This window comes from Mauremys reevesii, linkage group 8 (assembly GCF_016161935.1).
Source record: "Mauremys reevesii isolate NIE-2019 linkage group 8, ASM1616193v1, whole genome shotgun sequence".
NCBI lineage: Eukaryota > Metazoa > Chordata > Testudines > Geoemydidae > Mauremys > Mauremys reevesii.
The window spans coordinates 1,642,056-1,669,520 of record NC_052630.1 but is presented as its reverse complement, the minus strand read 5'-3'; the positions used below and the strand labels follow the sequence as shown (position 1 = coordinate 1,669,520).

General features: G+C 51.2%; 2 protein-coding genes across 7 annotated transcripts in view; one reads left to right on the top strand and one right to left on the bottom strand.

The window, feature by feature from the left end:
- SIMC1 (SUMO interacting motifs containing 1) overlaps window positions 1-11,515 on the top strand; it is a 15,188-nt gene extending 3,673 nt beyond the window's left edge. For 2 of the 5 annotated variants that reach the window (XM_039483193.1, XM_039483189.1), the window contains exons 2-10: window positions 1,891-2,634; window positions 4,198-4,427; window positions 5,241-5,310; window positions 6,265-6,413; window positions 7,026-7,217; window positions 7,881-8,009; window positions 9,548-9,704; window positions 10,040-10,124; window positions 11,101-11,515. In XM_039483193.1, the coding sequence (XP_039339127.1) occupies window positions 2,029-2,634; window positions 4,198-4,427; window positions 5,241-5,310; window positions 6,265-6,413; window positions 7,026-7,217; window positions 7,881-8,009; window positions 9,548-9,704; window positions 10,040-10,124; window positions 11,101-11,321 (1,839 nt within the window). In that variant the 5' untranslated portion in view covers window positions 1,891-2,028 and the 3' untranslated portion in view covers window positions 11,322-11,515. Of the gene's footprint in view, window positions 1-1,154; window positions 1,281-1,409; window positions 1,741-1,890; window positions 2,635-4,197; window positions 4,428-5,240; window positions 5,311-6,264; window positions 6,414-7,025; window positions 7,218-7,880; window positions 8,010-9,547; window positions 9,705-10,039; window positions 10,125-11,100 lie in introns of those variants that run through there. The other 3 variants (XM_039483188.1, XM_039483192.1, XM_039483191.1) reach the window with 3 other exon arrangements.
- KIAA1191 (KIAA1191 ortholog) lies at window positions 11,119-27,465 on the bottom strand. 2 transcript variants are annotated; one of them, XM_039483196.1, is made up of 8 exons: window positions 27,308-27,465; window positions 26,536-26,616; window positions 24,476-24,666; window positions 22,699-22,825; window positions 21,050-21,174; window positions 18,810-18,916; window positions 18,032-18,180; window positions 11,119-11,475 (listed from the first exon to the last, which is right to left on the bottom strand). In XM_039483196.1, exons 2-8 carry the CDS (start codon window positions 26,561-26,563, stop codon window positions 11,438-11,440), a joined length of 765 nt encoding a protein of 254 aa, XP_039339130.1. In that variant the 5' UTR covers window positions 26,564-26,616; window positions 27,308-27,465; the 3' UTR covers window positions 11,119-11,437. The 2 variants fall into 2 exon arrangements, with proteins under 2 accessions (XP_039339130.1, XP_039339129.1); XM_039483195.1 differs by lacking the exon at window positions 11,119-11,475 and adding an exon at window positions 15,260-17,238 and having other exon boundaries at window positions 27,308-27,464.

Here is a 27,465-nt window from a genome sequence, read left to right as displayed (position 1 = left end):
GGACCGCGGCTTCTCTCCAACTTAAGCCACGGCCCTGCGCCTGCCTAGGACCGAGAACACCGGCGCCCACAGCCTGCAGCCCTGGGGCCACAGCTTCTCTCCCCTGCTGGGCATTAGGCGGGCCCTGCACCTGCCGGGAACAGAGAACACCGCGCCCACAGCCTGAGTTCTCTATCGCCGTTAGGCATGGGGCTGTGGCTTCTCTCCCCTGCTGGGCACTAGACGGGAGAACATAAATGCCCCGGTGGGCACCATGGCATTGGGGACCACTGGTCTAGATAGTCCTGCTATGAGTGCAGGGGACTGGACTAAATGACCTCTCGAGGTCCCTTTCAGTTCTATGATTCTATATAGGATGATCAGCTGGAAGGAGGGGGCTGCTGGACTGGGGAGAGCAAGCAGCCTAAGCCCCTGGGGACTGGGACAGAGCCAGATGGACTGGGTGGAGACTTTCCAGGCTTGAGGGCCCTAAGGACTTCCTGTGCTGGGATCAGACATTCAATAAACCCTTCTGTTTTACACTGGCTGAGAGTCAGTGCAGGCTAGAGATTGGGGATGCATTGTTCCCTCTGGTTGTGGAGGTCTCATGGGTCCAGAGAGTGAGTGGACTCCCCGAGGAGGCCCATGGTGAGAGGCAGGCATGCAGCAGGCTCCCAGGGGCAATCTCAAGAGGCGGTGAGGCCAGAGGACCAAACCCCGCGGAGAGAGTGCAACCTTCACGGAAGGCTGTGATGCTCAAGGGGGTTTCTCCCAGGGGCCACATGACAAGGGGCTCAGGAGCAGCATTAGGAAACCAGCCCCCCAGATCTCACTGATGCGGATGTGGGTCTTTCAGTGCGGTGCCAGGGACTCGGTTGTCGTTGCTGGGCTGGCAGATGCCCTGCAACACACAGGGCTGTTCCAGCCCAGCCAGGGAGCCCAGGCGCTGGGGCGGTCAGCGGAGACGGGGCGGGAGAGGTCGTGCTGTCATGCCAGGGTGCCCCAGGCGCTGTGTGGTGAGCAGGGGCGGGCAGGGGGGGGCCCTAAGGTGCCGCACTGCAAAGGGCCAAGCGTGTTGCCCCCCCCCCCAATCCCCTGGCAGGGCAGGCGCGCGCCCGAGAGGCCCAGCAGGCGGGGGCGCGCGCAGGCCCCGCCCATCGGCGCGGCGGGGGCGGAGCCCGAGGCCGGGCCGGGAGCGGGCTATGGCCGAGGCCGTTATCCTCCTCAGCGACTCGGGCTCGGAGGGCGGCCGCTCCCCGCCCCGCCGGAAGAGGCGGCGGCTGCTGCCCCGGCGGCGCGCGGTGAGTCACCGGGGCCCCGGCACCCGGCCACAGAGATGGCGGCGCTTCCGGCCGCGGGAATGGCGGGGGGGGGTCAGCTCCGGACACCCCCCCCCGGGGGAACCCCGGTCCAACCGCGCCCAGCCCCAGCCGGGGGTGCTGGGAGAGCCCTTGCGGCACTGCTCCCCCGCGGCAGGAGTGGGCCCTGCCGCTGCACTCCGCAGTGGCTGATAGCAGCAGAGAGCTGGCCCCCAGCTCGGGTTTGGGGCAGGGGCTTGTTCGCCTGACAGCCCATTTGCCCACCAGGGAGGGGCAGGGTTTGCCCCAGGAATTAGGGCCAGGAGGGCCCCCGCTAGGCTAGGCTTTTCCGAGCACAATTCAGACGGTTGCTTTACGCTGCTAGAGGCCGGGCGGCAGGTTTGTAATCCGAGCAGGGGGTGGACATTGCTTGCCTTTGCCGCTGGCTTTCTGCACACCATGCGTAAGTCCTGTCCCCATGCCTCGTGCGATCCCGTGGGGCTGATGGGCATGCCCCACCTCCCCAAGGTCCCGCAGCCGGGGAAGGGGGGAGCCCAGCCCATGGACTCCTAGTGCCAGCAGCACTAACAGCTGTCTGTCTGTCTGTCCCCAGGAGGTCATTGATCTAACCGGGGAGGACGTGTCTTCGGAAGCAGCAGCGCAGGGTGACTTCGTTGTGATCGACTTGACTGAAGTGGAGGAGGAGCGTCCAGCCGACTTCCCGCGGGGTGGTGCTGGCACTGCTGCCGGCATGGAGTGTGCGTCGCCTCCCAGCCTCCCCGCCCTCGTGGACATAAAGCGTGAAAGGAAAGAGGTGGCCGACCAAGGCCTTGGGGCCCCCTGGGACGGAGCCCACGAAGAGACAAAGGGCAGCCACTTGGCAGGCTGCTTCTCCCCCGTCTCTGTCTGCGACCCTGAGCTCAGCAGCAGCACCACCACTATTAACAGTGACCTGGGCTCCTTGGCCAGCCTCCTGCTGGACTCGGACGTGTTCTCCTGCTCTCCAGCTAGCAGCCACAGCAGCAGCAGCAGGAGGGCATCCTGGGACTGCTCCGCCACAGAATCTCGCAGTACCTGCCAGCAAAGGGAAAACCCGGAACACCTCCCCACCTCCCCTGCTCAGAGACAGTCCTCAGGTCTCTCCAGCTGCCCCCCAGCAAGCACCCCCAGGTCTCCAGAGCAGCCTTTGCTGGAGACAAGTAGCTCAGTGCTGACTGCAGGGAAGCAGAAGCCCCCCGAGCCAGCCAAACTGCAGCCTGTCAATAAGGCCTGGCTGCATAAACTGCGGTACTTCAGGAGGACTCCGGTGCATCACCTTTTCCTCCAGGGAGTGGTGCAGGATGAGGAATCCCGCCAGGTAACCTACTGAGATCACCCCACATCCCTGCCCAGGGCCAGTCATGGGCTCAAGCACAGGGGTGCTGAGAAGGTGCCACCCCTTCTCAAAGCGGGGCCTCTCTCCTACACGGAGGGTGCGCCCTCGGCATTTCCCTTCAGCCAGGCATACTGGGCTTGAGGAACACGGCTCAAAGGTCCCATCCAGCAGCAAGGCAGAACCCAGGGGATTGCAAACATTCTGGGAGGGCTACTAATGACTCCAGGGTTTGGGTCCCCACTTCTGCAATGCAGCCTGGAGGGAGCTCTGCTCTGCTTCCTCTTCTGCCTTTCAGTTGCCCCTTGGTTTTTTCCTGTCCTTTCCTCTGGCTGCCTTCTTCCCTCTTGCCCCTCTCTGAATCCCCCCACATAGCTCTGCTCCATGCTCAGCCCTTGCTCTGGCTTTGTTCAGACAATGGTCTTGGTCCAGTGGGAGGGGCTAGCCTGCTGTCCTCTGCTCCTGCATGCAGACGCAGGGACCTCTCAGCAGAGTGGTCGGTGGCCGTAGGGAGCGCTAATCCCATTGCTGTAGCACTGCAAATAACTTACGGCACCCAGGCCGAGCAGACAGGCCCCCGTCACCCCCTGCTGGACCAGTCTGTGAAATCCGCCTTCCTAATTGGGTTTCATTAGGGGAAAAAGCCCTTCAGGCCCAGTTAGGGAAGTGCCCGGCTAGCCAGGAACCGAGCAGCATGTTACCACAGGCCAGCAAAGGCCTGTTAAGATGGCCCCTTGTGCCTGTGTGGCAGAGCAGCGCAGCTCCTGCAGGTTTGGAGGGGAGGGGGCTTATGCAGGCCAAGCCATTCCATGGTCCTCAGGGCCTGGCAGACCCAGAACCAGGAAGTGCCTGTGCTACCCAAGGGCCCGAGATACATTTCTTTCAGCTCCCAGAAATGGATGTTCAGCGATTTCACTGCATGGAGATTGGGGGGTTGTGTGACTGTAACCCTGGCGACAGCCTGGCCATGTGAGCGTGCAGTGAAAGCATAGCTGTCTTTGGGTGACAGCGATCTCCCCAAGGCCCACTGCAGGGTGTGACAGGCCTTCAGCTGCACCTTTCATGAGTCTTGGTGCTGCTCCGACACATACTGAACAGAGAGGGCATAACACTGCTCCAAAGCTAGCCCCACCTCCGTGACTGGCACAGCCCCCCTGCTACGGATCCTTCCCTTTCTCATGCTGCCGAGAGCCACCATGGTTATGGAGATTTCCTGGCTAAGAGACCCCTGTAGCAGCAAAGGTTCTAGAACGGCCCCCAGAGTCCTAAATCAATTGTAACGTTAGGGTAAGGCTACAACTGATCTAAGCCTAAGGCCTATTTTAGTGCCGGTGAACACCACCACCAGCTCTGCTTATCAGCACGGACCAAGCACAACAACAGTGCACCTGTTTGTAAATTTAAAGGCAATGCAAATTAGTCCCAGCCTTGACTCGTGGCAAGCGGTGTATGGGGTTCCCAGTTTCACCAATGAGCTCTCCAGCTGGGGGTTCTTTGTCCCGTCACATACCTTGCAAACCTGGTTGTACTCTCTTATCGTCTTGACAGAATGCACACCTGAGGACACAGCCCATCTCCAGCAGAAAATTGAGCATGGTATCCACCACCATGGAGGAGAACTTCCCCAAGGGCACCCTGCAGTTCCTAATGGACTTTGTGTGCTGCCACCATTACCCTCCAAAGGAGATTGTGTCCCATGTGATCAGGAATATCCTGCTGAGCTCAGAGACTGGGGAGATGCTGAAGGATGCCTACATGCTGCTGATGAAAATTCAAATGTATGTGTTGTGTTTGCCTGGGTACCACCTGCCCTATGCTGCCTAGCTGGGGAGCATGCTTCCCCCTTATGGTGCTGGCCCACCTGGTCTCTATGGCAGGCAGAGGTCTCCTTTTCAGCACCGTGGCTAAGATGTCCTGTTAGAGGCTAATGCCCCTGCACGGTGGCTGGTACACAGAGAGCCCTGCTGCACGTGCCCTTGGGGGATTGGAGGCTACTGGCTGGTTCTACATTCTAAATAGCCAGAAATATAGCTGTGGGGAGGGGGACAGCGTGACCAGCAGGAGGTGCTAGGTAAAATGGGCTTTGGGAAAGTGACTCTAATGCTGGCTTGTCTGACGCAGAGGTGAGGGGGTTACAACTCTTTGCTTCCAGGTGGAGATGACCAGGCCATGCACATCAGTGCAGTGAGTCCATATGGGAAGGTACCATCCCTGAACTCCAAGCTAGTCCATTGTTCTGGACGGGACACTGCAGGTTTCTCCACAACCAGAGTTGAAGTCCTTAGGGGTCCTAAACCTGTAGAATCTGTCGCCCAAGGATCAGTAGTGTCAATGACCTCCCGAGCATGCAAGCTGCTTGGCCAGGCTGTTCTACACAGCCACGGGCGCACAGGGAGAAAATCAGGGAAATCAGAGCTGGAGGACACCGCAGTACTAGGGTGACCAGCATGGTGTAAAAACCTGGGGCAACAGGGTTACAGCAAGTGACTTGGCAGCAGGGCGTCGCTTTGCTTTTCGCCCCGGCTCCAGTTGTCCCGCTGAAGACAGGCAAGCAATTCAGTAACCTCCTGCAAATACCTGTGTCATTTCAGCCTTCATCCAGCTACCACCACAATGGTGGGATGGGACTGGGAGCTGCTACGGTATGTCATGGAAGAACAGGTACAGTCACTGTGTCCCGTGTGGGCGTAGGGCAGGGGCAGGTGTCATGTATTTTTCTTGGACAGAAGGTAGGGTCACACTGAATTTCACAAGCCCTCGCTGTGCAGCAAGGGGTACGTTGCTGGAGCACCCTGCCTCCTTGCAGCTGGCGAGGGCTATTTCAACCAGCAAAGAGCAGCCTTTGGCTCTCAGCATCTACAGCAAGGCCCTGTCAGAGAGACCCCTGCCTCCTCCAGCACCTGCAGGAAATCCAGTGAGCCCAGAGCAGGCTAGCCAGACGAGTCCTACCCCGCACCACATTGGCAACTTGCCCAGGGCCTCGGGCTTCCGCTAATTGACATTGAAAGCGCAGAGCGCAGCCATCCTTAGTTCCTTCATTGAGGTGCAGCCCACGCTGCGTGTGTGTCCTGGCAACACTTCGTCTTCCTGCGTGCCTGCTGGCTCAGACAGCTGTGGAGCAATGCAGGGTGGGGACCGGGCAGCAGCACAGAACGCTGCAGCCCACACTGACGCCCCAGGGACGGGCGGTTTGAGCAGGGCCTGAGTCCAGTCTCTGAGCTAGTCACAACTCTGCCAGTGACTCGCTGAGTGAGCTCAGGCCCGGCCCTGTGCTCTCTGGGCCAGTCCCTAGCTGGTGAAGAGGATAATGGGGCTACAGAGGTCCCAGGGGCTGTGTTTGGAGCTCCTCAGCGAGGTGATGGAACCTTCTCAGCTCAGCCACGTCCCCCTCGGGGCTGCTCCTTGGGCCAGCCAGGCAAGGCACATCCTACTTGAGGACTAACTACCTTGGCCTTCCTGCTTGAGCATATGTACTCGCCCCCCTCAGTCTCCTCCTGGCCTCTGCCCCCAACCTTTGAGGCCCCTAGAGTTCCCCTCAGCTGCTGAGCCCATCATATTGACAGGCTTGACATGCTCACGCCCAGGTGCCAGTTCTGACTCGCTCTGGGCCCGCAGGAGGAGACGCTCCCAGGGCGCTTTCTGTTCCTGCAGTATGTGGTGCAGACCCTGGAGGATGATTTCCAGCTGAACCTGAGGCTGCGCTTCCTGCAGAAATCCATTGCCAAGGAGGTGCTTTCCTGTGACCGGTGCTTCAGCAATGTCAAGTAAGGCGCGCTCCCCGCGGCCCAGCTGTAAGGCAGGGGCACTAAGAAACCAGTTCTCCCAGGCCTCAGTGTAAACACCTCCGTACTTCCCAGAGATCATGTACCTGGCCCAGGGGGGAGGTTCATGTCAACAGCTGCTGGGAGGTGACGGGAAATGCCCTGCACTCAGCCCAGCCTGCTTTTTCCGCAAGGAACTGGGAAACAAACAGCCCTGAGAACAGAAGGAATTCGTGTTGCACTGCTGGTGGCACAGGGTTTATAAATTGCTGTGTGGTTCCCACCCTCAGTGAGGATCTCAAATGTGTTTTTTTTAATTGGAGATATACCAATCTCCTAGAACTGGAAGGGACCTTTAAAGGTCATCGAATCCAGCCCCCTGCCTTCACTAGCAGGACCAAGTACTGATTTTTGCCCCAGATCCCTAAGTGGCCCCCTCAAGGATTGAACTCACAACCCTGGGTTTAGCAGGCCAATGCTCAAACCACTGAGCTATCCCTCCCGCCCACGTCCCACACTTGGTCTGTCCTTCTGTTCCAAGTGGAGCAAGGGTTCTGAATGTGCGGCTGGAAAGCCAGGCCCTCGTCCTAACTAACATTCATGTTTCCATCCCAGGGAGGTGATCGAGTGGCTGGTTGCTGCCATTACTGGACTTGGATTTTCCCAGCCCCGAAAGCAGCAGCAGAAAGCACCATGTCCCTCATCAGGGGCTGACTGTAGCATCTCCTCCCCTGGGCCAGACTCAGCACAGAACGACAGTGAAACTGGGCAGGCAGAGGCCGTCCTACCGGCTTTCCTTTCCCAAAAGTAAGCCAAGGAGGCGTTGACATTGTCACTAGAGGCAACAGAGCTGGGCTCCTCTCAAACGCGGAGAGACATGAGTTAGCAAATGGCTCTAGTAAAGAAAGCCCAGTGGTGCTTACAGCATGGGTGCCCTGCTTCCCAGCAGCTTAGGTTCAACCTGGCCCCGGTTCCGCCCCACTGTACCAGATCCTAGCACCTGACTGGAGGGGAGTCACTTGTGCAACAGGGAGTCTGCCCTGCCTCCGACTGGCCTCAGGAAACTATCTGACAATCATAGGCTGGGGCAGGAAGCCCTTTGCTAGAGCAAACAGGATGGCAGGAGCAGCAGCAATGCAGGCTTCACCCTGCTGCCCTGCCAACGTGCCTCACGCCTGACCCGGAGGAACCTCAGCCCTTACCTCTGCGTCCGAGGACGCTAGACAAAGCAGTGCTTTGTGCAAGACACCCTGTGTCAGCTAGAAACGGGGCTGAGCCCACCTACTCAATCCCCATAGGCCAGTGACAGTCCAGTGCTACCACGTTTACATGGTCTGCTGAAGCAGAGCTCGACTCTTGTTCCCTAGATTCTCTGAGTGGGGAAGAGGCACATGCTGTTATCCTTCAGACACCGGCAGATGCGTTGGGAAGAAGCCCTACCTGCTGCCTAACTCTTGTTCTCTGGCCTAGGGTGGTGCTGCTTCTCCAGAGGATGCTGTCCATAGCCGTAGAGGTGGACAGGTCTCCCAACTGTAGCAGCAATAAGATCGCCAATGTGATATTTCCGTACTTGGTCAACATTCCTCTCAGGAGCCAAAGGTGGGAGAACGACCCATATTGTTCCTTCTTGCTGGGGCTGGTTTGATTCCGGTGCTTACCCCCAAACCCAGCTGCAGCTCACAGCTTAGCTAATTGGAACACATGCCAATTTGCCACCGCCTCTGCCCTGCGCGGAGGGGCAGAATAGTGCCTCGCAGGTGAAGCAGTGGCCAGCAGGAGGGACTTAGAAAGACTGGGGCGGACAGAACACAGCTGATTTTGATAATCACAGCCAGCATCTGATGGGGGGAGGGGATACTCACCCTGACTTCCCCAATAAGAGCGAGTGTCATGTATGGGGGCAGAGATCAGTGCAGCACCTAAAGCTGTAGGTCGACCCATTTCAGTTTCCCTGTGTAAAAGAGGCATAAAGCCTAGGCTCCACGGTCCTGTCTACACTATGGTTTCAGCCAGCCAATCAACTCCTACTTTCCTGACCCCCTATGGACACAGCTGGGTCTCCGAGAACCAGGCTAACCAGACTCAGTGCCTTCCACAGACTAGAGCCCAGCTGTTCTCCAAGTAAGTGTTCTAGGAACACTCTTGGCGCTACCACTGTTCCAGCTGTAGTGTAGGTAAGACTCTGGGTCTCCATCTACCTAACCCTGAAAGCATGTTAGGGACTCGCTCAGAGCATAGTCAAACCTCACTTCCAGCATGCAGGGTTGAGAGGACTTCAGCACATGTTAACCCTGGAAATCCAACCAACCCTCTCCCCCTCGTTCTCATGGGACCTTAAGGGTGCTGCCACCCCTCAGCAGCTCTTCCCCTCCTTTCAGTAATCAGTGATGAGGCAGCCTCCAGCTGGCTTTCCTGCGGGAGGAGTGTCTAGCCAGGAAAGCTATTGGCACTTCCCTGTCAACTTTGCTGCTCCAGCACCAAGCAAAGTAACATGGGGGCCCTGGGGGAGTGCTCCATGCACTTAGTTCTGGCTGAAAGCCTCCCTTCTTCTGGTGCAAACCCCATAGTGAAGAAGAAGAAAAAAAGAAAAGTAAGAACGCTTGGTTGTGGCATAGACTGCAGCAAGCGGCAGGGCAGCCACAGCATGGTTCTGCAATCTTTCATTCTGGTGGGGGCGCCAGTGGTCCCAGCACTGCTCCGCTGGAGGTGAGCACAGTCCAGGGACAATGCTTACCGGCATTGCTGTGGGACTCGACCCTGCAGGACGTACTTGTGGCTTCAGGCTGGTACTTCACCCAGGCTCATGCTGCAGTCGGCAAGGGCAGACTCCTGCCCAGCCTGCTTTGCTGGCTGAAGGGAAGCGGAGAAGCTGGTTTCACAGGCTGTCTTGACCTTGAGTAAACACGGGCTGATCCTAATGAAGTGAACAGCAGGGGCAGGATGAGTGTCTTGGTAATTAGACTGGCTGCCGTGCTTGCCCTGAAAATGGAGTTCCATTGCTGCAGCTGCCTTCCCTCTTGTCTCCGTGCTAGTATCCCCTCCGCACGCTTAGCCTTGTGCTGGGCTAAGGGCAGCAAGAGCAGGGGCTCGTGGCTCAGAGGCTGCCTTCGCCTGTGCTTCCCTCTCCTTTCTTCCAGGGAGGCCTTCTTAAACAGCATGGAGAGCCAGCTGCTGCGCTGCAAAGTGCTGGAGCTCCTGTTCCACCACAGCTGTGACATGCCAGCCTCCCTGCCCTTGTCTCTGAGCAAGATCCTGTATTTCCTGGGCCGCCATTCTCTGCGGCTGCAGTATCAGGTATATGCCCTCCTCTTCCTGCCCTGCTCTGCTCTCCAGGGCCACCCAGAGGATTCAGGAGGGCTGGGGCCTGCGGCGGCGGGTCCCGGGGCAGAAGGACCCTCCGCCACCGAAGACCCGGAGCGGAAGAAGCTCCGGGGGCCCAGGCCCTCTGAGGGTTTTCCAGGGCCCGCAGAGCAAGTGAAGGACCCTGCTCCAGGGGCCCCGTAAAACTCTTGTGGGGGCCCCTAAGGGGCCCGGGGCAAATTCCCCCACTTGCCCCCCCCCCTCTGGGCGGCCTTGCTGCTCTCTCTTAGAGACCCCTCCTGGTAATCTAATGTCTTCTCTTTGCACAGGACCACGAAGTAACATGGCAGAGATGGGATGAGATGCTTCAGCACTTGATTTTACTGTTAACAAGTTACCGCACTGTTGTGCTGGGTAAGCAGCCTCTGGCAATGGCCCGTTAGCCTGGCCCAGCCGTAGCGTATAATCTGGCCTACTGTGATTCTAGCTCCACTTGGTCAGACCACCCCTTGGCCCCCTTCACACCAAAGCAGCTGCAATCTCACTTTTCAGTTCCAGAAAGCTGCTGCATCTCAGACTGGGCTCTGGCTGTTGGGAGAGGCTGAGAGTACAGGAAAAAAACACACCGGGCTCATCTCCAAGGGAACAATCCACCCTATGCCACCAAAGTCAAGCTCCCAAGAATTAGTCTGTTCCCGAAGGGTTTGCGGCACAATGTGTTCCTAGTTATTCTGTAAAGGACTCAACCTGCAGTGCCCTCCCTGGGCAACCCTCTGGGCGGTGTGCAAGCCAGCTGTGCAGAAAGCCCGGGCTGCTGGGAGAAAGCTCACCGGCTCAGATGGGGAAGGGGAGACACTAGGTTAATCTGGAAACAATGGGGGCACCATCATGTGGCTTAGGATCTAAAATCTGATTTTTGGGAGCGTTACAAAGGCCTCTTCCCTGCTAGGAAACTGCTTGACCATACATCCCCTCCACACTGTCATCTCTGCACACACCCACATGTGTAGTAACGATTCAACCTGACGCCACCCCCCCCCCGCCCCCTTGGCCCTAGCCTCCCAGCCCAGAGACTTTTCCAAGCAGGTTAGGCAGCTGGCGAGCAGGAGAGTCCTTTGAAAGTGAAAGAGGGGAGGGTTAAAGCCTGTGTGGTGTTGGAACTCTCCCCAGCTTTGCAGAAAACTAGGCTGCTCTGAGTTGGGGGATGGGACATTCCAACTGAAAATCAGCCTCACAGGGAGGCTCCTAGCACAACCCTGGGATACATGCCATTTTTCCAACTGGTGCTGTGCAATCGCTCTTCACCAAGGGGAACGTACTGACTTCAACAGACACTGCCCCGTAGGCCCCTGCTACTAACAAGCTGACTTACCAGCATTTCCTTCTGCAGAGCACTTAAGAAGTTCACTCATTGAGCGGATGGATTTAATTATTTCAAATGCCAAACCCCAGCTCCAGGATAACGACACCACCACCACTGTGGACATTGAGTTGCACGTCAAGGACTACAGCAGCCGGCTGCTGCAGATCCTGGGAAAGTCGCTTCCCCCACAGATCACGGACAAGGTGTGCGCGCTTGAAGCGCTGCTGCTCACCACCGCTACCACCTGACAGGAGAAGGATGCTTCCGGAGGAGCTGGCTTTCAGTGCCAAGCAGCAGCCTGGTCAATCATCAGTTGGCCTCTATTCAGTTCTGTTCATACAGTTGTTGTGTAGACCTAGGAGTCTCATTCCCTCCTCTGAAATCTGCTTCTCCTTGTACAACCTGTGTATAGATTTTTTTTAAATTAAATTTTCCTGGTTGATGAGGTTCTTTCCTCAAGCTACCAGTAACAATCTAGCCAGAGCTCAGCTTGAGCCCTGCAGCTGTACCCAGAAGATAGCACCACCTGAGGAAGTGCTGGTTGTCCTACTCTGAAGGGGGAGGTACTCGAAGAAGCTTGCATAGTTCAGCTTTAGCTGCTCTCCAAGTCAGGCAAGAGCTTGGGTGGGCAGGGTATGGAAATAGCACAAGAATGGGAGGTGCTGCAGCCTGAACGTCTTCCAGCAGCAGCTGTATTTTGGTTCCTGTCGTACACTTAGCACTGTGGTAGCTGACCATGAAAGCTCTAACAGAAGTGCTGTCACTCTTGCAGAGCCATTCCTTTAGCAGGCTGCTCCTATCCAGCTGGGTGATCACTGTGTCCTGGATCCTGCTGCTTCACTCTATAGACTCAGGGTGGCCAAACTTACTGACCCTCCAAGCCAGACTATAATCTTCAGAAGTTCGAGAGCCAGACGCACCTGCCAGGGCTCAGAGCTTCTCCCCTGTGGCTAGGGGCTGAAGCCTTGAGCCCCAGCAGGCACATCCCATGGGGCTGTAACCCCTAGACCCACCCCCTCCCTGCTGGACAGAAGCCCCTAGCTCCGCCCCCCCAGTCTGATAGGTGGACAATGGGGGGAGGGGGCACTCCGCAAGTCACACTTTAAAAGAGCCACATGTGGCTGGGGAGCTGTGGTTTGGCCACCTCCGCTAAAGACATTAGTAAAGTAGCATCTCACTGATTGGAAGCTTTTCCTATCAACCCTCTATCCCTACATAGCACAGCAGAGTTCCCAAAACAGGCCAGAGCAGTTTCCAACATGTCCTGCCCACTGGAGGAAGCCACACCTCCCTCAGGGTCACCTCTGCTTCAGAGAATCTGTTCCTCAAGGAATCTAGTTCTGGGCTGCAGTACTCAGAGATAGCTAGCTGTCTTGTAGCCACAAGTCCTGCGCTGACAATAACGGCTGAGCATAGGATGCAAGTTTATGTTAGGCAGCTGGGGTTTCGGACTAAAGCATCAGGTAAAGCAAATTGGCGACAAACTAGTTACAATATACTTCCTCTCGAGAGGAGCTAACCTAGAAAGCAATACCGAGACTGGAAAATTCTTCCTTCCCCCGCGCCCTTTCACAGTGGCTTTATTCCTTGCAGTCAAGGAGGCAGGCAGCACACCTTGCTCTGAAGTGGTGGAGGCAGCCCCAGGAACTAGGGGGGAGAGACTGGACAGTTTAGTGTTTCAGAACAATCTGTGTGCCTCCCTCACACTCCTATGGCCCCACTATCCTATCTGAACACCTCCCTCCCCAAGGGATTTATCCTCATAACACCCTGTGATGCAGTGTGCAAATGCCACACTGGGACAGAAGGGGTTAAAGGACTATACTGGGCCCCTCCAGCCCTGCTGAGCATGCTCTAACTGGAGACAGAGTTGAAAAGGGGCCCACCTGCCCAGCACCCAGCTCAGAGGGGGCAGGCCGGGGAGGAGTGCAGAGCTACCCTGCAGGCTCCTGCCAAAGGGGACAGATTGTGTGTTGAACCCAGCTTGGGCTGACTGGTTTGGGTCCTTTTTTCTTATTGGGACCAGAAGCGCAGAGAGCGGCACTGGGAAGTGACCCAGGAAGGGTAACACAGAAGGTCCATACCCCCCCGGTCAACACTGCTGACCCTCCTAGGGCCATGGGGCAGAGTGGGCAGCCCCAGGCTCCCCTAGCACTGCCCCATCCCCCAGCTGAGTGGACACTAACCACTGAACGACCCAGCCCACCAAGGACCCTACTACAACCCCTCTACAGCAGGGGACACTGGTGCCATTTTCTTTTTGTACTACAGCCCTGGTCAACACCGCAGCCATACCAGTCACATTTCACCTTCCAGTTCACACACACTAAAAGGACAGCAAGCAGCAGCTGTGTTTTCTTACCTACCGTGCAGTGACTAGGGCTGTAGACAGTTGCTCTCGCCCCTCTGAGAGGCGGGGCGCTAATAAGGGGGCTACGAGCCTGCCTTTTAGGGACCTGGGCTTGCCAGTTCTGAAGAGTAAGTTAAGGGCAGGAGTGGTACCTGAAGCCCTGTGAGGCTGTTCCAATAGAAATGTACGGTTTTTTACATTCGGCTGTGGTGAATGATCTGCAGAAATAAGCCCCTGCACCAGAGACAATGGATGTGTCAACAGTACTAGGAAATATATAGGGGGGAGGGGAAGAGTTCTGCTCTTCCAGGATAGCACACATTTTCTAATGCGTACATGGTTACTCTGGGGGGGAGGCACATTTGTTTAAGAGCAACAGCAAGCACACGCATGCCCCCTCTCCAGAAACTGAAGCTGGTCCTTTAGGTGACATTTCCCAGCTTTGGTCTCTGCCTAGAGGTGATGAGCTGGCGGAAGCGAGCACAAATGGCTCAGCTATTTGAGTAGACGAAAACTGCAAAAAGAAACCACTTATTTTTTTGCTCCCTGCTTCCAGATTAATACCACCTTGGGAATCCAACAGCCACTGCAGCAAAGCTGCTGGGAGTAGAGTTCACATCAACAGGGTGAAAGAGCTATAGCAAAGACCCTGCTGAAAAAAGGGTTTGATTTCATCAAGTTCTAACTGTTCAATTACACTTTGAAGAGGTATAATGAAGTTTATAATTGTACTATTCAGTTCAAAGTGAGTTCCACTCAGGAATGTTGTATATGCACACAGCTAACTGCATACTTAACAATGCAGGGAAGAGACACCCTTGTGTACCCTGTTAGCTGTGGAGGGCAGGGTACTGCAGTGGCATCAAGCCACATGCGTCAGTGTTTCCTTTCCTTTTAAAGCTACCGTATATTCCGGCATATAAGACTACTTTCTATATTAAAAAACAACCCCCAAAAATTGGGGGTCGTCTTATACGCCGGGTATAAACGGCGGGCGGCTGGGATTTAAAAGGCTCTGGGCTCCCCGCCGCAGCGGGCAGCCCAGAGCCCTCTGACTCCCCGCCGCGGCTGGGATTTAAAAGGCTCTGGGCTCCCCGCCGCAGCGGGCAGCCCAGAGCCCTCTGATTCCCGGCTGCGGCTGGGATTTAAAAGGCTCTGGGCTCCCCCCCTCGGAAGGGGGGGTAGTCTTATAGGGTGAATATAGGCCAAAACCTATATTTTAACTGTAAAATTAGGGGGTCGTCTTATACGCCCCGTCACCTTTTATGCCGGAAAATATGGTAAATAAAAACATCAGTCAAAGCTAAATCAGAGAGGCAAGGTTAGATGTGTACTGCACTGCTGCCACACAAACTGTTTTGGAGCCTTAGATAACCATCTAGCAGTTTCCCCAGGAGGTTGGCTACACACTTACTGAACCTGTGAGGGCCATACTATTCCCCAGGCATGGGAAAAGCTGCCATTTACCAGCCTGGGAGCTGCAGCTTAAGAAAGTGAGGAAATCCCCCAACAATGACTTTCCATTGGCTCTAGTTTCATGAGCACTTCTATTTGTTAAGTTCTGTAATAATAGCATCCCCTCCCTTAGGGTCCAGACGAAGCATCACTATCTTCCTTTCAAGAAGGGATAGTACAAAGTAATGAACATTGTAATGCAAAAATTAATAAATGCTGCTGCTGTGACCAGACTTGTGCCTACATGTCACAGATGAGACAGAGAAGAGTTCACTAGTTACTTAGCAAGGAGCAGGGAGCCCTGTGGAGATCAGATCAGGTTTGCTCCTCTTTCCTTCAGGCACTTCACCAGCTGTGCTGCTGCAAGAACCACCACAGATCTCCATTCACACGGGCTTTTATTCTCTTGTAACAGTTAGGCCCATTTAAAAAAAAAACAAAACAAAAAAGACATGAGCACAAACAGCACAAATAAATTAACGGAAGCCAAAGAAGTCTGATTACCACTGATCATACACACTTCCAATCCATAATGACAACTGATTCCTAGGGCAGGAGTCCTTGGTGCTATCCATGCAACACACACGACAGGTGTTGCCATTAGTGATGAAGTTTGAAATGAAGCTGTGCTACAAACGATGCTTCTTCAAAGCGGGGGGCCAGGAGCTAAGCCCTGCAGTGCAGTCAGGACATGGAGCTCCAAAGAGAGGCTAAGGAAAGACATTTCAGTATAAGATGCTTTTAACACAGGCTGCAACAGGATTGGGCCTTACATGCCACCCGACTGCTACAGTGACCACTACGGAAAGGGCAAAGTTCAGGCCAGTACCTGTCAAGGAATCTAAAAGAAATCTGGAGTGACTAGTTTGCCACAGGGCAGGTATGGAGATTTCACACTAACCCTCCGTCCACTGCTTGGTGAATTAGAGGCTGCTTAGAAGTTTCTTCCCCACTTCTGTGGAGGAAGAGACGTGAAGGTGTACGTTGACTGTTTCCATGAATGTGTAGAAAACTAGGCTAAGAAAAATATTAAGTCTTACCAGAGCACAGGAGGAATGTTTAAGATTAAATTCTCCCTTAGTCCCCCCCCGTCAATGCCTGCAAGCATGAATCTGATGTTGAGAAATAAAGATCCTACATAAGAGGGACTGTCCATGTCCCTTTCTCTAACTGCTACATCCCCTCCACACACACCTCTTACAAGATACAGCTAGAACTCCGAGACAAAGTGCCACATCAACTGTAGTTCCATTTGTGCTCCCCACTGAAAGCAGCAGAATGGTGTTACCATGCAAAGATCTGAGAAGAGAATGAAGGGTTTTAGTTCAGCCACACTAGCTCTGGTCATTTCCTCCTCTGGGCCCACTGGAAAATGAAACCCTTTGACAGCAGAAGTAAAGGTTTCCCCCACCCCCGCCACCAAGCACCAGTACAGAACTGCACAGCAGAATTTAACATTAAGGGCTGATCTTTAGAATGGTCACTGTTCATGGACCAATTACCCTTTTAACAAAGAAACCTAAAAAGAAAAACCATTAGATGTGGAACTACTATGAACTGACATTGCAGAGCAGGGGAGCTACATGATTATGTAAGGGAATCTTGATAGAGAACTTCAACAGGCTTGGGCTGGAGGTTTTTGGTCTCTAGCACAAGGCCACCGGCTGCTGGTGTTGTCTATATCCTAGAGAGAAGCATGCTGTCCTCCTGGCAACTTGACCAGGGCCCTGAGCTGAGGAGAAGTAGAAGCCTAAAACATAGCTGGGCAGGACAGCCCACTCAGCACAGGAAGCAGCTCAGGAAGAGGTCTCCCAACAAGGTGTGGATTTTCAGGTTTTCGAGCAGCACACATCTCCCAGTGGAATCTTGCTGTACAGATAAATAGGACTGCAGCTGACAGGACAGTTTATATGGACTTGGTGCTATTACAGAAACTTCCTAAAAAAAGCAGGAGATTCAGGCTGTGCTACAGAAGTAGTGACGGTTGTTTTCCAGATCTTGTTTCTGTCTCATCGGTGCTCTGACATGGAAAAAAGAAAGACTTCCCTAGGTAACTGTGCAGGAGAGTGGGATGGGGAAGCATACCCGAAACCACCCTTTAATCCATTATGAAGACACCAAGAACATCCTTCCTTGGAGGCAATGATATTCCTAGAATCCCGTGGGAGTGAGCACATTCATATCCCGGGGTTTGAGGTTATGAGACCGTGCCGACTGGTTCTTCCCCTCCATAATAGGGATGTCCATCTTGGGTGGTTTGAAGGTAGCTGGGTCCTCTGCCATCCTGGTGGCCTGAGCACGGATCAGCTCCATTGGGGATGGCTTCTGCGCACCCTTATAGGACTGGATGGTAAAGGCCCCTGAGGGAAGAAGTTGTTACAGCAGATAAGAAACAGGGGGGAAAAAAAAGTCAAATATTGACCAGTTCACTCAGGTTTTACAGAACAGTCACATATCAAAGTCTGCAACATAAGGAAGCGGCTCTTAAAACTGAAGGTTAAGGTCTTGCCTTGATGTGTGCAAGGCACACACAGAAGCACCATTTCACATTGTTTTCCCTCCCAGCTCCCCTGGAGTGTAGCTAGTGCCCTACTGTGCATGTTCCTCAAAGATCCATGCAGAAGTTTACCAAAGCCCTGGGAGGGCAGCAGACAGTCACACCCACAGATAGCGCCGTCCTGGTATGGAAGAGGCAGAGATGATACAATTTCACAACTAGCTGCTGACAGCTGTGGTGCCATATATTTGACAGTCTATCTTCGACGCAGCTCTGCAGCCCTTAAGCACATCCCCTGCCATCAGGGAGAGGCTGCAGAAGTGTCAATATTGTCACTAAAGAGAACAGTGGCCACCGGCCACTTGTCTGTCTCCACTGGCACATCCACAAGATGCTCTAGTTTTAGACACTGAGAAAAGGCCTGGGCAACACAAGATGCTGTTACATAACACAGCCGAGTTTGTATGGAAATCTGTTCATGGCCACTTTGTGCTAGTTTTCACTGACTAGTTAGAGTTTAGGGGTAGTGACAGCATCACTGCTGCATAGTTCATATGGATGACTTGTAACCACTCTCTGAATTAAGTGTTTGCACTGTCATCTCCTGCTACTTATGGCAGCTTTTGAGAAGGGTTCTCCTCCTAGAGGGCACATACCTGGGTCATTAGTGGATTTCTGAACAGCTCTGGGTCCAAAAAGGCTCCATTTTTCAGAGGATATTCTGTCTCTGTCCCCGCCATCGGAATCCATGGAGACCAAGTCTGAGCCAGTGATAGAACTGGAGGGTCCCTGACTAAACCAACCCCTGGAGGAAAAGAATCATTTTGGAGTATAGTATCAGAGGGGTAGCCGTGTTAGTCTGGATCTGTAAAAAGCAACAGTCTCTCCTGTGGCACCTTAAAGACTAACAGATGTATTGGAGCATGAGCTTTTGAGGGTGAATACATGCGTCTGACGAAGTGGGTATTCACCCACGAAAGCTCACGCTCCAATACAACTGTTAGTCTTTAAGGTGGCACAGGACTCTTTGCTGCATTTTGGAGCATGTAACAACTGGAAGGAGAAACATGAGTTTAGTCTTTGGCACCATGGGACCACCAGAAGCATCCATTCCCAAAGCAAGCATGAGTAGACCTTTTGCTTTAAAGCCATTTCCCTACATCCATGGACATGTATGTGTCTGCCCACCCCCAGTAGAAAGAATTGGCACCCACAAAGAGTTCTAGAAACTCGCATACTAATCTCGTCCATCTGACCCTTCAGAACTGAATATTTCTACAGAGAATCCAGGGGAAGCTCTGAACTCCACCCCTTTAATAAGATATTTGAGTTCTCCAGTGCTGGGCAGGAAAGTTATTTGTTGCAACTCTGACTAAGTGGCCTGAAGGAAACCAACTCCTGGGAGGCGAGGAACTGCCCTGTGTGGGATTGTACCTGTGTTTCTGTTTGGGAGAAGAGTGGGGGGTGCTGTTTGGAGTGGATTGAGTGGAAGATGTCTGTCTGTCTTCTTTGGTCATCTCTCCACTTTGCATCTTTAACTTCTGTTAGAAAGGGCAAGAGGAAAACAAAATCAATATAAACCTTTCAACAAGAGGGTTAGGAGTAAAGACTAGCCAGTTTTAGGATGAGCATGCCACTTCCCCTTTAATTGATGGACTAGTATACCAGGAGTTACAGCTTAGTGTGTTACAAGGTCTGCCTGTAAGAGTGTCTATTAAAGTGTATGCAAGACAGTAAGAGCTCCCCATTTCAGACTGTCAGAGTTTAGCTACCAGAGCATTTCTGGAATAAGGTCTTGAGTTATCTACTCCAGCCTAAAGGCAGCCAGTGGTAGCAGTTCAAAGTCATACATGCTTTAGAGTCACACTACCTCTGTCAGTGCATTGTTAGGATCTTGACTGGCATTTACAAGGAAGAGGTAGTCTGAATCTGCAGTGAAGCTAGTTTATCCAGAGAACTCTAACATCTGTATCCTTGCAATATTCACTAATAGCACTGTCATGGCTAGGTGCCAGAAGACCCACCAGCCTCACGCATTTAACTCGTCTATCTAGTTACTACCTCTAAATGGGTTATCAGTGTTTAATATTTGTAAGCCATGTCAGCATTAGGGTTCTAAATGCTTTCCTGCCTATGCAAACAGGAGACATGTCAGTGACCCAGTGCACACCAACCAGATTATTTCAAGTTCTTCCAGACAGCACAAAGCGATCTTTAACAGCAGTCATGGTTTGAAGAGGGATTCAGGAATTTTCCCCTCATCGGATTCTATGACAGCTTGGATTTGTCGTAGCAGCAAACATATCTTTATTTGTAAGCTGAGCAGGTTTTATATGGAAGTGGAAAATGAGATCACAGGGTTGTTGTTTTTTTGTTTTTGTTTTTTTTTTTGAAGAGTCACTTCTCAGAGAAAAGCTGCACTCACATCTATTGCATTCTTGACTTCTGGTGTAATGAAGTTTGATAGCTCAGTCCAACAGTCAAAGACACTGAAGCCAAGACTACAGGAGAGGAATAAATTCAGTGCTTTGTAAGAGAAGTAGAAATGCATTCAGACCAGAATGACTACACAGTTATGTAAGCTTCATCTGCCAAGCTCTGCACCACTGAAGCAGAGTGTGACATTCCAAATTAGTTCTCCTTCACAATTACTATCAATCACTACAGACATCTCTAATCCTACACTGGGGAGGGGAGTATTTTCTACTCTACTTGTCCATATCTGAAGAAAAATATTACAGGAGAAGTTCAAGATTACTAAAGTGAACTGCTGCAGGAAGGAGTTGAGTAGAAGTCTTAGAGTTCTGCAAATCATGCACTTCAGCTGATGAAACTGCTCATCTTTTGCATGTTTCAACATTAACAAGCATCTCAGTAATTTAATAAGCCAATAATCTGTTCCCTTACGAAGTAGAGACTGCCTAGGGGAATGGAGCCTGCTGGCTTCTTTTCTGGAGGGGACAGGGAAGCAAGTAATAAAGTAGTTAGAACAGCTATATGTTTACAGAATGAGAGAGGCAGGTAGTAGAGCAGCCCTGAGTTACTGCTCCTTTAAGGGGAAGGGGAGCTGGAAGACAGCCGGTCTCTTACATGCCCTCGAGAGCAACAGAAATGGAGATAGCAGAGGAGTCTGCACAAAGGCAGGAAGCAGAAATGAGTTATTTGGGAAAGCAAGAATTGGCGATAGTTGAATAAAGCTTCAGGGTTTTGAACACATGCAGTGACAGAGAGGTCCAGCCACAGAGATTCACAATTTACAATTTTAAAGGGTAATTTATCTTCAGGGTGGATCCCCCCCACTGAAAAGAATTCACAACTGATTGTGATTTGAGTGATACTGTAAAAGACAGTCACATCTATTTACATGCTAAAGACTCACCTACTAGAATCAGAGTTAAATTTTGGGGAAGCCACAGATTGTCCGTAGTCATTGCAAAGCTAGTGAAATGCATGACTATGAAACAAAGCTGAGATGGGCTATTTAAATAGATAAATCCAGCCACTGTTACCAAGACAGAGTTCTACTGACAGCTACGAACAGTGAAAGTAAGCCCCAAAACAGTTCCGTGAGCCCTTCCCGAACTCTACGGACTATTTGAGTCCCTCAGAGGAAGAGGTAAAGCAGCACACAAACCACAAGAAAGCCAAAGCAGAATACGAGACAAATGTCTTACATGGAGTGCCTCAGCCACACGGTGGTACTTTGTCTCCTCAGCAGTGAGGCCCTTGTGGGGAGTGTATCCAGCATCTCTCAGCCCTGCCTGCTGTTCAAAGCGCTGAATGCTCTCCTGAGTCTGCTCTAGAACAGAGAGACGAGACAGTCACACAAGCCAGAGGAAAACACCGCTGCCTGCATGCAGTTCTGGGAAACGCAAGGCAGCATGAGAAACTGGGTTTCCATTATCCAGAATTTAGCATTGTGATGAGTCAGCACAGAGATAGAATGTGACAAACAGATGAGAGATACAATTTCTAATTCAACAGATCAGAAAGACAGGTTAGTCATTGGGGTTCTTAGTAAACAGAACAACAACTCGGAACTCTGCAATAAGACTGCTCCCAAATCACAGGGCTTGTCACAAGCGCATCTCAGCCAGACGGGTGAAAGCTAGTGTTGCTCCTGAATTAGAATATTTCTAAAACTCCAGGCAGTTAAGATAACCACTTAGAATAATCCTAGTGCATCCAAACTCCATATACACAAGTATTGCTGCCAGTTCTTTACTTCAGACTCAGGTGTTCTGAACAGCTAATGCAGCAGTCTTTCAGAAAAAATTGTAAAAAATGTTACTGGTTTTTGAAGGGTTTAATTCTTATTTAAAAACTACTGGTAAAGTCTTAAGTGATGGAAAAACTGTTTTGAGAACTTGATGGTTTCCTACAGAATGCTCGTCCATCATTAGAGCAGTACAGAAGCTGCACTTCACTGGAACTAGGTTCCTCACTGCTGACTTGCTTTTAGCAAGATGCTCAGGTCTGCCAGCTTTCTATAAAAGAGCTTCAAAGACAACTACCACATGCTCTTTGTGAACTTCCAGAACGCTCGCTCAGACAAACCCCACAGGGCTGGAAGTCACTGCTTAAATATTCAAGTTTGAGCTTTAGATAGCCACGCAGCAATAAAGTAAGATCCAGTGACAAAGTTACATCCTAGTGGTTAGCGTCTACCCATAAGGAGCAAGCAGATCTTGCTGCACTACAGATCCAATCTCATTCTGAAGCCTCACTGTTAACAGCACAAAGTTCTTTTTAATTTTCAGGACAGCTACACTGCTGACAATGAATACATGAAGCCAATGAGTTATACTTAAGTACTCTATTAGCTTGATGGGTCAATCCTCCCCTTCACTCTGGTCCCATTTAAAATCATGCTTATTGGTTAAACAGAATGAGCTAATAAGCAAACAAGTGACAGCTGGTAGCATCTGCTCTCATGAGCCTCGTAACAAAAATAAGACTATTTATAATACACTGAAGCAGACAAATTGTAAAAACCAATTTCTCTATACCTCCATCACCAACCCAGTTCCAACATTAGAAAGTTTACAGAGAGTTTCAGATTTATTCATCCAGCACTTGATTTAGGGCAGTTTCCTGCATTTTTCCATTAGTGCACCTGCAAAGCTTGTGAGGTCCCCTCAAGTGCACGAAAATTGTTTTCTCCTACACAAATTCCATAGTTAGGTCTAATGGTTTTGAGGCTGGCTGAAGAATTAGGCCATGAAATCTGGTCACATGGACTGTAGCCTTGCACGTGATCTCAGCACATACCCCACTCCCATATCTATTAAGTAGCCTATTACAAATACATCAGAGTTCTTACTTGTAATGAGAGAATTCATGATGATATGAGTGGCCTTGGCCTTCACCACTGGGACCTTGTTCACACTTTCAGTGGAAGATGAGGGGGTTATGACAGGTGGATACATGCTAGTCTCCCCTTCCTCAACCTGTGCAGAGGAAGTGAGGTACAGTTTAAGACAAAGGGGAGAAAGTTACCTCTTGAGCATTACACACCTTCTCTGAATTCTCATCACAACAGGGCTTTAACCAACACATAACCGGTTAAGCAAAAAAGTCAACTTCTGTTGCTTAAAGAGTTGAGACTAATCATAACTGGCACTTCAATGTTCTTAAGGAAATGGACATTTTAGTGTCCTTCCATGACAGGACGATCCTGTTATCTATTGACAAACAGGCATTCATTCTTACATGGATTTGGAAAGCACTGGGCTCATAGCCAGAAGGTTGTTAGTCTGAATGGTAAAGGTCACTGGGGAGAAAACTAGAACCAACCACTTCTCTTTCCACTCAGGGCCCAATCTGACCAAACCATGTGGCAGGTCTTTCTCCATGAAAGGAGATTCTTTGATAGACGGCACTAAAGCTGCTAGCCAGCATCCTGGTTACAGAGATCAGACCCGTATATAAGTCATGGAGCTCAAAGTTTAATGTTATTACCCTAGGCCCTACTCCAATACTTTATACTGGTTTTAAGACATCTAAATTTAGTCAAGTAGCTTAAACCCAAAGTTTTGCCATTCTTAACTAGACTCTGGGGATTGTGTCTGCTGGATTCTAATTTGTTACTTTATAAAATGAGAGCACCTTTTCAACTGACAAACTACTTTTGCAGCTTGAACAGAGGGTAAAACTCTTCTCAGTGCTGGGCACTGGTTCTTTACACCATGCTCCAACCTAAGACTTATCCTCACAAGGAAGTTCCACTGGTAGAATAAAAACCAGTTTAAGCAGATACAATTAAGTCTGTTCTCAAGACTGCATGGACACATATTTCAGTATAAGTGTGACTTGCTTCAGTTTAATTAAACCTGATCCTAACAGAGCTAGCTAACCAAATAAGCTGCTCTTATCCCCAAAGAGCAGCCACATGCCTTTTGCACTGATTTAACTGTATCAAATTCAATTCACACCTTAACACCCACACAAGTTTCTCATTTAGAAAAGCTCTTGGAGAATATTCTTTCTATGGTCACCAGACACTATGCATTTGCTTAAGTGGACAGAATCACAGAGGACATACTCATACTCTTCAGAGGTTGCCTTTAAAAAAAAAGTAAGCAATTGGCGTTATGCCTTTGTTTCTTTCTGATGAAAGAATGCCTGAAAAGTTATTTCCCTACCAGCGCCCAAAGAAATGGAGGGGTATGGGGCAGGAATGTCAGCTCTGGCTTTGCTGGAGGTTTCAGAAGATATGTATTAAGTTTAAGGGGGAGGCTTGTTGAAGTTGACATTTTAGAGAAAGGAGGTCTGTGTTAGTCCTTAGCGTTAAGTCAGTGTTGGCCAAGATTCTGCATAGCACTCTGACTAAAAGTCCCTCCTTCTCAATTGGTTAGCTTTCGCTCTTGTGATATTTATCTACCCCTTCAGTCAGACTCACAAGCTGCACAAGAACTACATTTCTAATATCAATCAGGAAATTGTCCTTGATCAAAAAACACTCCCAGTTTTGATCCGCCTCTGAAGGTCACCTTAAAGTAGTAGTCTCTTGCTTAATCCAGAAGAGTTCCTGGTTTTCATCCAATTAGAATCCAGCAGATACTTCCCTGCCACCTCTTCACCCATTCTAGAGTGCATACCTTTGAAAGCTCCTGGTACTTGCGCTCTGGGATGACCGGTTGTTTCCACAGGACATTGGAGCACATATCTGAAGGGGGAGGAGTCATCGGTGCTGTATCCTCCAGGGCATCATCATAACTGAATGCCCGACGATGCATTCCAATAGGCAGGGACATCTTTCCTAGAAGCCCTCCAGAGCCATGCTCAATAGCTAAGAACAAAGATGGCAGCTTTCACAGTGGGATGCATCTTGGACATATCAAACTGGATTATCTCTATACTGGTTAAGAACACGGATTTTTTAAAATCCATTAAGTTTTCAGAGACACGGTACAGCTCACACCAGTAAAACCTACTCCCAAAATGAGATAGCACTTGCTTCCTTATGGAAGCAAGTATGTAGCTTGTCTTAAGCAGCTACCCAAAGGACCAGAAAATCTGTGGTCTAAGGGACTTTTAATGGGCAGTTACCTTGGGGAATATACTGATGTGGTTGCTAAAGAAGATCATCCTTAGTACAAGTTTCACTATTTTGGAAAACAGGTTTCTACATTAAAAAAAAAATTATTCTTAGAACTTGCTGGAGAAGTGCCTGCGCTTGCAAAACCAAGGAGACATAAGCTGCAATACCCCTTTGTAAGAAACACTAGTCAGAATTATGCAGCCTTTGCAAAATTCTCAGAGCTGTTTTGTTTTACTAGCCTCACTCCAACTATCAGCTTACATGGAACACTTTAATCACAAAAGTAAGTTACCCATAACTACTGCTTCACATCTGTCAGTCACAGTTAACAGCAGTACTTCAAGCAACATCACTCTAAGTAGCAATCTGTTAAGGAGTTGCATATATTGTGGGCTAAAACACAAAGTTCACCAATGACTAAAGAAAATCTGTGTGGTAAGACTGCCATTGAACAGGAGCACTGAGTCTGATTTGGGAGAAAAAGCAGCACAATTTTCTAAACAAGGCAGGAGTTGAGAGATTAAGACTGACAACTTTGTATATGGCTAAACCAGTAATAGTTCTAAAGTGGTCCTACAGTTAGGAGTTTATTTGTGCAATCCAACAGCACTGTTGGAAGTTCAGAATTTGAATTTATTTACATATTTTGGAAGGCTGTTCTACCAAAAAATAGTTTGCAAGTAGTATGCATTCTTACAATACCTATTTATGTGATCAGGTAAATTAGTGCCAAACAATCAAGCAGCTATTTTGAGAACCTCAGGTGAAGAGAAAACATGCAAAACTTTGTCAGGTCTCAACAAATCTACTCACAAGTTTTCCCTGATTAAACAGGGGGCGGGAGAGAAACATTAACATCAGTCTCTGGATGGCTTTAAGGGATAGGGCCCCTAGCAGGGTCTATGGAAAGCACTGAATACAAGTTCTAGCAACTGTGGGGGGTGAGAAGGAGGCTGCACCAGACCTAGATACCCCAGCATGGACAGCACACAAGGCACATACTAGGGAGGGCATCACTCCTGAACACCTCCCTACTCCATCTTTCATACCCTCTTCTGCATAGCAGGAGTACGACAAATTCTCTAGACTTTGCTAATTAACTGTCCGGTCATACTAACAGCAGCCAACTCTGATAAAAGCAGTCATGTGACTGTCTATCAGTAGTGTCATGGCTAAGGCAATTACTAACTAGACTAGTTTAAATCAGTGGTTCTCAACCCACAGCTGCGGCCCAAATGACATCCTCAGGGCCACACAGGTAGTATATACCTTGTGTGGCTGCGGCCCACATAACACAGAGAGCTGCATATGGAGCACACAATGGTAAACAGGTTGAGAACCACTGTTTTAGACCCCAAAGTCTTCAGGATACAGTCTTTCAGATGTGTTTGTGCAGCACCCTGAGGCACTGATACAATATAAATAATTCACTGGCAGGAGCACTGATTCAGTGGCACTATTTAAAAGCTGACACACTAGCATCAAATGGGCACCAAATAGCCTAACCAGGCTATACACCTGATCCAGACTACAGGGCCTAAATAAAACCATGTCTTCTCACAATTAACAATCACATAGGTGATTGGACTAAAATTTACTGGAAAGAATTAGTTTTACCAGGAATATCTGGTTGTCTTGAAGCCATGACTGTAATCCAGATGTTTCTCTATATGGAAATCCAGAACTGATTCCCGTTACCTGATAAAATAGAGAATGTTTTTATCTGCAAAAGGCACTAAGACTACAGTAAATGAGCCTAAATAATCTCATGAAACGCTAACTCGAAATACACGTCAACAATGTATCTGTAGACTACAGGATGACAAAGGATCCTGTCCAGACTATTCCAGTCAGGAAGCAACCATGAAGTGAGATGTGTGACCAGCAGCACCGTGCTTACAGCCATCTGTCCGCAGGTGAAGCCAGGAGGCCTCGCACACGCTGAGAAGGAAAAGCCAGGAGAGCCGCCTCCCCACAGCCCGTGCCAAGGGAAGCGAAGCTGGCAGAGTGACGACAAAGGGCCCATGCCCTGGCCGGGCTGGAGCTAGCGAAGCGAAGCGTCCCGCAGACCGGAGCCTCCGCTGGCTCAGAAGCGAGACGGGCTCGGCCAGCTACAGCCGGAGCAGCTCGCACCCCGCTCCCCTGCCCGCCGCGGGAGGAAGCGGCTGCGCAGCCCACGCGTGACAGGCTGCGGCCCACGGCGCGGCCACGGCCCCCGGGCTTGCGCGTGGCCCGGCCCGTCCTCGGGCACCTGGGAGCAGCAGGGCCCGCCCCGGGCGGCGCCGGCCCAGCCCGGAACCTCCTCGCCCCCCCCACCACCCCCACGGTACCCGGGCCTCTGCCGGTACCAGAGCCCCCCCCCGCGGCCTCTCCCGCCCCCCCCCGGTACCTGGTCTCCCTCGCCCGGCGCTAACAGGCCCGCCGGGGCCGCGGCCCGGACAGCAGCAGGAGAAGGCCGCCCGCGGCGGGGCGTGGGGCAGTGCGGCTCGCGGGCTCCATGGCGCGGACCCGCCCGCGTCTCCCCCTCAGCCCCGCTTAGCGACAGCG

Excerpts from the sequence above, each read along its gene's own strand:
- KIAA1191 (XM_039483195.1), bottom strand. The coding sequence starts at position 26,563 with ATGGCTTCAAGACAACCAGATATTCCTG. Across the intron at positions 24,667-26,535 it reads AAGACAACCAGATATTCCTG|CTATTGAGCATGGCTCTGGA; the intron begins GTAAAACTAATT and ends CTTTGTTCTTAG. Across the intron at positions 21,175-22,698 it reads CATGAATTCTCTCATTACAA|AGCAGACTCAGGAGAGCATT; the intron begins GTAAGAACTCTG and ends TCTCTGTTCTAG.